At 42.7% G+C, this 9,516-nt stretch overlaps 1 protein-coding gene across 2 annotated transcripts; it reads left to right on the top strand.

Moving 5' to 3' along the window:
* The first annotated feature begins 6,858 nt into the window (after window positions 1-6,858).
* LOC123063294 (BTB/POZ and MATH domain-containing protein 1-like) lies at window positions 6,859-9,516 on the top strand. Of its 2 annotated transcripts, none has more exons than XM_044487035.1 (2): window positions 6,859-7,142; window positions 7,236-9,516. In XM_044487035.1, exon 2 carries the CDS (start codon window positions 7,243-7,245, stop codon window positions 8,455-8,457), a length of 1,215 nt encoding a protein of 404 aa, XP_044342970.1. In that variant the 5' UTR covers window positions 6,859-7,142; window positions 7,236-7,242; the 3' UTR covers window positions 8,458-9,516. The 2 variants fall into 2 exon arrangements, with proteins under 2 accessions (XP_044342970.1, XP_044342969.1); XM_044487034.1 differs by having other exon boundaries at window positions 7,233-9,516.

Genomic DNA, 9,516 nt, shown 5'->3' with positions numbered 1-9,516 from the left:
AAGAATTTTAGAGTGAAGTGGAAAATCATTGTGACAAGAAAATAAGGTTTCTACGATCTGATCGCGGAGACAAATATTTGAGTTACGAGTTTGGTCTTCACTTAAAACAATGTGGAATAGTTTCACAAATTCGTGCCACCTGGAACACCACAACATAATGGTGTGTCCGAACGTCATAACCGTACTTTATTGGATATAGTGCAATCTATGATGTTTCTTACCGATTTACCACTATCGTTTTTGGGGTTATGCATTAAAGACAGCTGCATTCACGTTAAAAAGGGGCACCATCTAAGTCCGTCAAGACGACACAATCTGAACTGTGGTTTGGCAAGAAACCAAAGTTGTCGTTTCTTAAAGTTTGGGGTTGTGATGCTTATATGAAAAAGTTTCATCCTGATAAGCTCAAACCCAAATCGGAGAAATGTGTCTTCATAGGATATCCAAAGGAAACTATTGGATACACCTTCTATCATAGATCTGAAGGCAAGACTTTTGTTGCTAAATTCGGAAACTTTTTAGAGAAGGAGTTTCTCTCGAAAGAAGTGAGTGGGAGGAAAGTAGAAAACTTGATAAGGTAATTGTACATTATCCCTTATTGGAAAGTAGTTCATCACAGAAATCTGTTCTTGTGACTACTACACCAATTAGTGAGGAAGCTAATGATGATGATCATGTAACTTCAGATCAAGTTACTACCAAATCTCGTAGGTAAACCAGAGTCAGATCCGCACCAGAGTGGTACGGTAATCCTGTTCTGGAAGTCATGTTAATAGACCATGTCGAACTTGCGAACTATGAGGAAGCGATGATGAGCCCAGATTTCGCAAAATGGCTTGAGGCCATGAAATCTGAGATGGGACCCATGTATGATTAAATGGATCTTCAAGAGGAAGACGGACGCTGATAGTAGTGTTACTATCTACAAAGCTAGAATTGTCGCAAAAGGTTTTTGACAAGTTCAAGGTGTTGACTACGATGAGAGTTTATCACTCGTATCTATGCTTAAGTCTGTCCAAATCATGTTAGCAATTGCCGCATTTTATGAAATCTGGCAAATGGATAAACAAAACTGCATTCCTTAATGGATTTATTAAAGAAGAGTTGTATATGATGCAACCAGAAGGTTTTGTCAATCCTAAAGGTGCTAACAAAATATGTAAGCTCCAACAATCCATCTATGGACTGGTGCAAGCATCTCGGAGTTGGAATATACGCTTTGATAAGTTGATCAAAGCATATAGTTTTATACAGACTTGCGGTGAAGCCTGTATTTACAAGAAAGTGAGTGGGAGCACTACATCATTTCTGATAAGTATATGTGAATGGCGTATTGTTGATCAGAAATAATGTAGAATTATTCTGCAAAGCATAAAGGAGAGTTTGAAAGAAGTTTTTCAGAGAAAGACCTCAGTGAAGCTGCTTACGTATTGAGCATCAAGATCTATAGAGATAGATCAAGACACTTGATAAGTTTTTCAATGAGTACATACCTTGACAAGATTTTGAAGTAGTTCAAAATGGAACAGTCAAAGAAAGAGTTCTTGCCTGTGTTACAAGGTGTGAAATTGAGTAAGACTCAAAACCCGACCACAGCAGAAAATAGAAAGAGAATGAAAGTCATTCCCTATGCCTCAACCATAGGTTCTATAAAGTATGTTATGCTGTGTACCAGATCTATTGTATACCCTACCACTGAGTTTGGCAAGGGAGTACAATAGTGATCTAGGAGTAGATCATTGGACATCGGTCAAAATTATCCTTAGTGGAATAAAGAATATGTTTCTCGATTATGGAGGTGACAAAAGGTTCGTCGTAAAGGGTTATGTCGATGCAAGTTTTTGACACTAATCCAGATGATTCTAAGTCTCAGTCTGGATACATATTGAAAGTGGGAGCAATTAGCTAGAGTAGCTCCGTGCAGAGCATTGTATACATAGAATTTTGCAAACTACATATGGATCTGAATTTGGCAGAATTGTTGACTAAATTTCTCTCACAAGCAAAACATGACAACTCTTTGGTGTTAATCACATAGCGATGTGAACTAGATTATTGAATCTAGTAAATCCTTTGGGTGTTAGTCACATGGAGATGTGAACTAATCACATAAAGATGTAAACTACTGGTGTTAAATCACATGGTGATGTGAACTAGATTATTGACTCTAGTGCAAGTGGGAGACTGAAGGAAATATGCCCTAGAGGCAATAATAAAGTTATTATTTATTTCCTTATTTCATGATAAATGTTTATTATTCATGCTGGAATTGTATTAACCGAAAACATAATACATGTGTGAATACATAGACAAACATAGTATCACTAGTATGCCTCTACTTGACTAGCTCGTTAATCAAAGATGGTTATGTTTCCTAACCATGGACAACGAGTTGTTATTTGATTAACGGGGTCACATCATTAGGAGAATGTTGTGATTGACTTGACCCATTCCGTTAGCTTAGCACTCGATCGTTTAGTATGTTGCTATTGCTTTCTTCATGACTTATACATGTTCCTATGACTATGAGATTATGCAACTCCCGTTTGCCGGAGGAACACTTTGTGTGCTACCAAATGTCACAACATAACTGGGTGATTATAAAGGTGCTCTACAGGTGTCTCCAAAGGTACATGTTGGGTTGGCATATTTTGAGATTAGGATTTGTCACTCCGATTGTCGAAGAGGTATCTGTGGGCCCTCTCGGTAATGCACATCACTTAAGCCTTGCAAGCATTGCAACCAATGAGTTAGTTGTGAGATGATGTATTACAGAACGAGTAAAGAGACTTGCTGGTAACGAGATTGAACTAGGTATTGAGATACCGACGATCGAATCTCGGGCAAGTAACATACCGATGACAAAGGGAACAACGTATGTTGTTATGCGGTCTGACCGATAAAGATCTTCGTAGAATATGTAGGAGCCAATATGAGCATCCAGGTTCCGCTATTGGTTATTGACCGGAGACGTGTCTCGGTCATGTCTACATTGTTCTCGAACCCGTAGGGTCCGCACGCTTAAGGTTTCGATGATAGTTATATTATGAGTTTTGATGTACCGAAGGAGTTCGGAGTCCCGGATGAGATCGGGGACATGACGAGAAGTCTCGAAATGGTTGAGACGTAAAGATCGATATATTGGACGACTATATTCGGACATTGGAAAGGTTCCGAGTAGTTCGGGTATTTTTCAAAGTACCGGGGAGTTACGGGAATACGGGGGAAGAAGTATATGGGCCTTATTGGGCTTTAGGGGAGAGGGAGAGGCAGGCCGCGCGACCCCCATTGACTAGTCCGAATTGGACTAGGGGGAGGGGCGGAGCCCCCTCCTTCCATCTCTTCCCTCTTCCCCTTCCTTGTCTCCTACTCCTAATACTTGGAAGGACTCCTAGTTGGACTAGGAAAGGGGGAATCCCACTCCCGGTGGGAGTAGGACTCCCCTAGGGCGCGCCATAGAGAGGGTCGGCCCTCCCCTCCTCCACTCCTTTATATACGGGGGCAGGGGGCACCCCATAGACACACAAGTTGATCTTCGTGATCGTTCTCTTAGCCGTGTGCGGTGCCCCCCTCCATGATAATCCTCGATAATATTGTAGCGGTGCTTAGGCGAAGCCGCGACGGTAGAACATCAAGATCGTCACCACGTCGTCGTGCTGACGGAACTCATCCCCGACACTTTGCTGGATCGGAGTCCGGGGATCGTCATCGAGCTGAACGTGTGCTAAAACTCGGAGGTGTCGTAGTTTCGGTGCTTGATCGGTCGGGCCGTGAAGACGTACGACTACATCAACCGCGTTGTCATAATGCTTCCGTTGTCGGTCTACGAGGGTACGTAGACAACACTCTCCCCTCTCATTGCTATGCATCACCATGATCTTGCGTGTGCGTAGGATTTTTTTTAAAATTACTACGTTCCCCAACAGTGGTGCGGTGGTTTTTTCCCCTCACATGGTGCGGTGCGCTCGAGCCATCGGTTGTGCCTAGCACTTCTTCAGTCTTTATATGTTCAATTGGCAATTTGCCTTCAGATGCTTCCTGTGTACGGTTCTCTCTTGCTCACCTCTACCCGCCCCTCCTCCCGCTCAACTCAACCACCATGCTGACCCCTTCACCGATCAGGAAATTCGACACTCCTTTCTTTAGATGAACCCTAACGTTAGCCCAGGCCCTGATGGTTTAGCTCATCCTTCTATCGCAAGTTCTGGCACTTTGTCAAACGCTTCGTCCTTGCCTTCTTCCACAGCCTCAAAGTCTCAGTTGAACGCTTCAACAGAGCTCACATGATCCTACTCTCAAAAAAGAAATTTCTGCCTTTGCTGACGCTTTCAGACTCGTCTCCCTCTAGAATTGCCACTCCAAAGCGCTTGACAAGATTCCCTACGCTAGATTAAAACCCCCCATCCTTCTTCTAGTTCATACAGATCAAACCGGCTTCATCTCTGGTCAAAACTTCACAGAAAACTTTTATCTATGCGGTGGATATCATCTTTTGTTGCCACTATCGAAAAAGCCAACTATCATCTTCAAGCTCGACTTTTTTAAGGCCTTCAACTTTATCTCCTAGGATGGACTATTTGCAATCCTATACCTCCAGGGGTTCCCTCCGGCTTGCTCTTCCTGGATTAACTCTCTTCTCTCCTCTAAAATGGTGGTCCTACTAAATAGGATCCCGGGATCCTGGATCAACTATCGTTGTGGTTTGAGCCAAGGGGATCCTCTCTCCCCTACCTCTTCCTCATGGCTGCCGATCTACTTCAATGTTTGATCCTTAAGGCTTTCGACCCAAACTCTCTCTACCACCCCATCGACTACTCCCTCCCACCAGCACTCTGCAATATGCAAACGACACCTTAATTATGGCTCACGCTTACTTCGATGCTACTACCATCCTCAAGGGGGTCCACCATGATTTTGTTGTTTCAACTGGTCTCTCCATAAGATTTTTGTCCTCCCTATGCCCCCCGGTTCCATCATCGCCAAAATTTCCTCCCTGTTTTGATTGACCAACGTTCCATAAATGTGAATAGAACATATAAATCTTGCTATGCTGCCCGCATAGCCAGGGCCAATGAATCGAATATATAAATCTCGCGTTGTTGCGAGCCGATGAAACAAGCATATGCAAATGCAGTTGTCCAAAGAGAACACAGAAGGTAAACCTTGCTGAATAAATCTTGTCGAGGCAGAGAGCAAGGAACAGAGCAGAGGAGTTGGAGCTGCAGCTAGCCAAGCACACCCATCATGACCCATGCCATGTCATGTCGTTAACAGAATCTCCTCACAAGTGGTCTTGAAAAAAGAATCTCTTCATGAAACCCAATCCTTCCAAGTTACAATTACTAAGCTCCCTATGAAAGCTCCAAAGTTTTGTCCTCGGAAGTGGACCCTGTCTTTAAGGGTCTAGTTGGATCATGGGTCCCACATGAAAGTATCAGAACCGACATTCTACTAAAGTATTTTTCCAAAACTTTAAAAACACTCATAAATTTATTTTATTTGTTAACTTTAAAAACACTGATTTTTAAAAATATTCATGAATTTAAATAATGATCTTAATTTAAAACTTCTTCACGAATATCAAAAAAATATTCATTGGTTCTACAAAATGTTCACAAGTTTTATAGTTGTTCATGATTTTTATACAAATGTCACAACTTTTGAACAATATACGAGGATTAAAACATGTTTTTAAATCTAAAACATGTTCACAAATATGAAATATCATCATGGATTGTTAAATAAATGTTCACAATTTTGCAGAAAACATTTATGAATATTTTTAAAATTTTCAATAATTTAAATTATTGTTCTTGAATTTCAAAAAATATTAATAATTTTGAATATATTCGCTAATTACAAAAAATAAACAAATATAAAATGGAACATGAAAACAAATATGAGAAAAGTCGAGAAAAAAGAAAAGAAAAAATATCGAATTAAACCTTTCCAAAACCGGAAGGATCGGACTACATGGCCAACCCAATAGCATCCACGGGGATCTGCATTTGCTCGACGATATGCATGAAATGTTAATTGCCATAATAACCCTTGACAGGAAAAGAAAATTAAATCCAAAATCTAAGTGGGCGCAGCAAAGCGCGCGTTACCCTCTAGTGAATAGAAAAACTGGCCACCCATTTTTTGGCAAAAAGAAAAACTAGCCCACTCTTTTCCTAGAAAAAAAAGGCCACTTAAGATGGCTTCCTTGGCGCATGGCACGCAGAGAGGCATGCCTTTGTCTAGATGGCGGCGAGGCGTAGCGACCGCTTGCCTCAAGGGTAAAAATGTGCGTAGATTTTATAAAATGATTATGTAGTGTCAAAAAACAAGTTCAAAATAATGTTTTCACCGTTCAAAAACGATTGTAACATTTAAAAATCTTCATACATTTTTAAAATTATGTTTATGATACTTTGAAATAATATGTTCGTCATGTGTTGAAAAATGTTCAACATGTATTTCAAGAAACATTACGTCATGTTTTAAAAAAAATGTTCAATGTGTATCGGTAAATCTTTCACATGTATTTAAAAATTTAAATGTATTAAAAAATTCTACCCCACAGCTAAATATGAATTTGTAGGTTCAGAAAAATTCTTAAAACTTGTCAAAATGTCATCGATTTTTAAAAACCTTCCACGCAACCATGGTTTTGTTTTTTTTAATTCCTTAACACAAATTCATGATTTTAGTTTTCCTTCACACAAATTTACTTTGGAAATATATTTTTAACTCAAAAAATTCAGCTCGATTTAAATTTCTGGCGTTACCCAAAACAGTGTTGTGAGCCTAATAACGCCCAGTAAAGCCCAATAACGTGTAGTAGGTCAATATTGAACCCTAGCACCAGGCAGGCCCAGCGCACGCACGGAGCAGCCACGGCGCAAACTCTCCACCTTTCCGCGCAGGACCGACGGCGGCGTCGGCGGCGCAGCGAGTGGAGCGACGGCGTCTCCCGCCGACCACGCGCGTCGCGGGGTGGGGCAGCGGGCGGCAAGCAGGTTTGCCCATCAGCTCGCCGCAAAGCTCTGTTTCCGGGGAGAAGCTGCGCCGGAGCTTGCCGCAAACTCTCTTTCTGGGGTGGCGCAGCGTCGTCTTGGTGCGGTGGCGACTCCGTGAGGCCTCCGGTGCAAGCCCAGGTTAGCTCCCCAGCTCCTCGATCCAAAGCCCCAACTCTGATAGGAATCGTGAATGGTGACTGAGTTGACAGATTTTCGGTGTGGTCGCAGCAGGTTTGTCATGTCGACGTTCGCCGGCGTATCCGTCCTCGACGGCGACAAGCCGTGCTCTTGCGTAACGTCGGACGTCGGCGCCAACAGCGTGTACCACCTGCTCGTGGTCAAGGGCTACTCTCGTATCAAAAAGGAGTTGCCCAACGGCGAGAGCTGGTGCACTGATTTGTTCAGGGTGGGAGGCCATGAGTATTCCATCGAGTACTATCCTAACGGCGCAAACCCCAACTGTGCCGACTTCATTTCGCTCGATATTACCCGTCTCTACGACGAAGATGTCGAAGAGGGTGTGGAGGCCAAGTTCAGTTTCAGTCTGGTCGATGACGTCGAGAAGCAGATGCTGACGTACATTCGTGCGACTCGTAAAACCCGTGACTTCCGCAGATGTGATCCTTGTTGGGGCTGCGACAAGTTCATGAGAAGAGATGCCCTTGAGCGATCAGCCAGTCTAAAGTTTGATTGTTTCACCATCAGGTGTGATATTGTGGTGTGCAAGGACAACACCCCAGATGCCACTGGCTCAGGCACCGGCACCGAGGTTCTCATGCCTGACATACACCAACATTTTAGCAACCTCCTTCAGAATAAGGTGGGTGCTGATGTGACATTCGAGGTCGGCGGCGAGACATTTGCTGCACACCGGTGTGTGCTCGCTGCCAGGTCTGAAGTGTTCATGGCGCAGCTCTTTGGCACCGCGACGCCCAGCATCATACAGATCACAGATATGGAAGCAAAAGTGTTCAGGGCTTTGCTTTGCTTCATCTACACAGACTCGTGTCCTGAGATGGAGAAGAACAGCATGGAGGAGGATGAAATGCCAGGAGTTGTGGAACAAGGACAAGTAGAGGAAGTACTGGAGGATAAAATGTCAGAAGTTGAGGAACAAACACAAGAAGAGGCGGTAGAGGATGAAATTCTTCTGCAATGGCTGCAGGACTTGTTTGTGGCGGCAGACAGATACAATCTCCAGCGGCTCAAGTTCATCTGTGAAAAGCAGTTGTGTGAGCATGTAGGTGTGAGCTCCGTGGCGTCCACTCTTGCTCTAGCCGAGCAGCACCACTGCCATGGATTGAAGGCGGCGTGCTTGAAGTTTATCCAAGTCCTATCTCCCTCGCGTTTGCAGACACTAATGGCAACTGATGGATGGGGGCATATAGCAACGACATACCCCTCTGTTTTGTACGAGCTCATTGCCATCCTTGCGTCAAACCAGCGGAAATGATACTCTGGTATGCATGGTCTTCAAGTGACACTCTTTTGCATCTATAGTATCCTCTATAGATATCGTAGTTTGTGTGCTCTGCTTTTAATTGTCTCGTCATGTAATTTGCATGAATGCTGAATCAGAAAAACCCAACATATGGGCATATTGTCTCTTCATGCAATTGCAATGGATAGTCTGTAAATTCAGGTGTGAGGATCAACATTGATCTGCATTGCAGCAATGCACAAGTTTCCCAACAGATTTCATTTTATCCTCATATATTCGTCTGTGCATTGTGTCGTACAGTGTACCTTTGTGCCTCCCCTGTCATTTAATACCCTTTTCTAGTGGTTATCAAGAAGAGCAAATGTTTGAAGTTTTCTGGAAAGGAATTTTATGAACCTGGATTTAGGGAAACAATATTGAAGACAAGACAGGTCACCAAGAATTTCGGTTGTCGTGACAGGCATGGTGTGAAATCTTGATCCAGTATCAGGGATCTTCTCCTTTATGCTTGTTGTTCTCCTCAGATGGAACAAAAAAATGACTTCCGTTGTGGTGTATCTGGAAGCACAGATGATGATTGATTGCTGTCAGTTAGCTACCGTGTTAGACAATGAGTTGATGATGAAAAAAACCCGCTTGCTTTGCCATGAGCCTGAAAGTGTTGTTTGAATGTGTGATTTCTAGACATCACTAGTAGTAAATAAAAAGAAGAAAAGAGGTGCTAATGGCATAGTAATCAAGGTACCAACGAGCTATGTGATGGTTTTATGGATGCAATCTAGAATGTCGCCATTCTGCAAAGCCACATGAAGGAAGTGGCAAAAATCTAGATACCAGGTCTTCATACAGTCTAGACCCTGACACTTTCTAGTAAGGAAAATTTCATCAGAAGATAATTTGCATGATATAGTAATGTAACGTGTTGTTTTCTCATTGATGGTTATCAATGCAGTTCACAGAGAGCAATGTGCTTGGCAGTATGAGACATTTAGTTTACTTGAGGGGTATGTGCGATCAATATTATATTATATTCTTACTAGTTCCCATGAATTAACGCATTCTTTCCATGGA

Source organism: Triticum aestivum, chromosome 3A, assembly GCF_018294505.1.
Source record: "Triticum aestivum cultivar Chinese Spring chromosome 3A, IWGSC CS RefSeq v2.1, whole genome shotgun sequence".
Taxonomy (NCBI): domain Eukaryota; kingdom Viridiplantae; phylum Streptophyta; class Magnoliopsida; order Poales; family Poaceae; genus Triticum; species Triticum aestivum.
The sequence above is the reverse complement of the archived record's forward strand: the minus strand, read 5'-3'. Positions and strand labels throughout refer to the sequence as shown.

Excerpts from the sequence above, each read along its gene's own strand:
- LOC123063294 (XM_044487035.1), top strand. The coding sequence starts at position 7,243 with ATGTCGACGTTCGCCGGCGTATCCGTCCTCGACGGCGACAAGCCGTGC.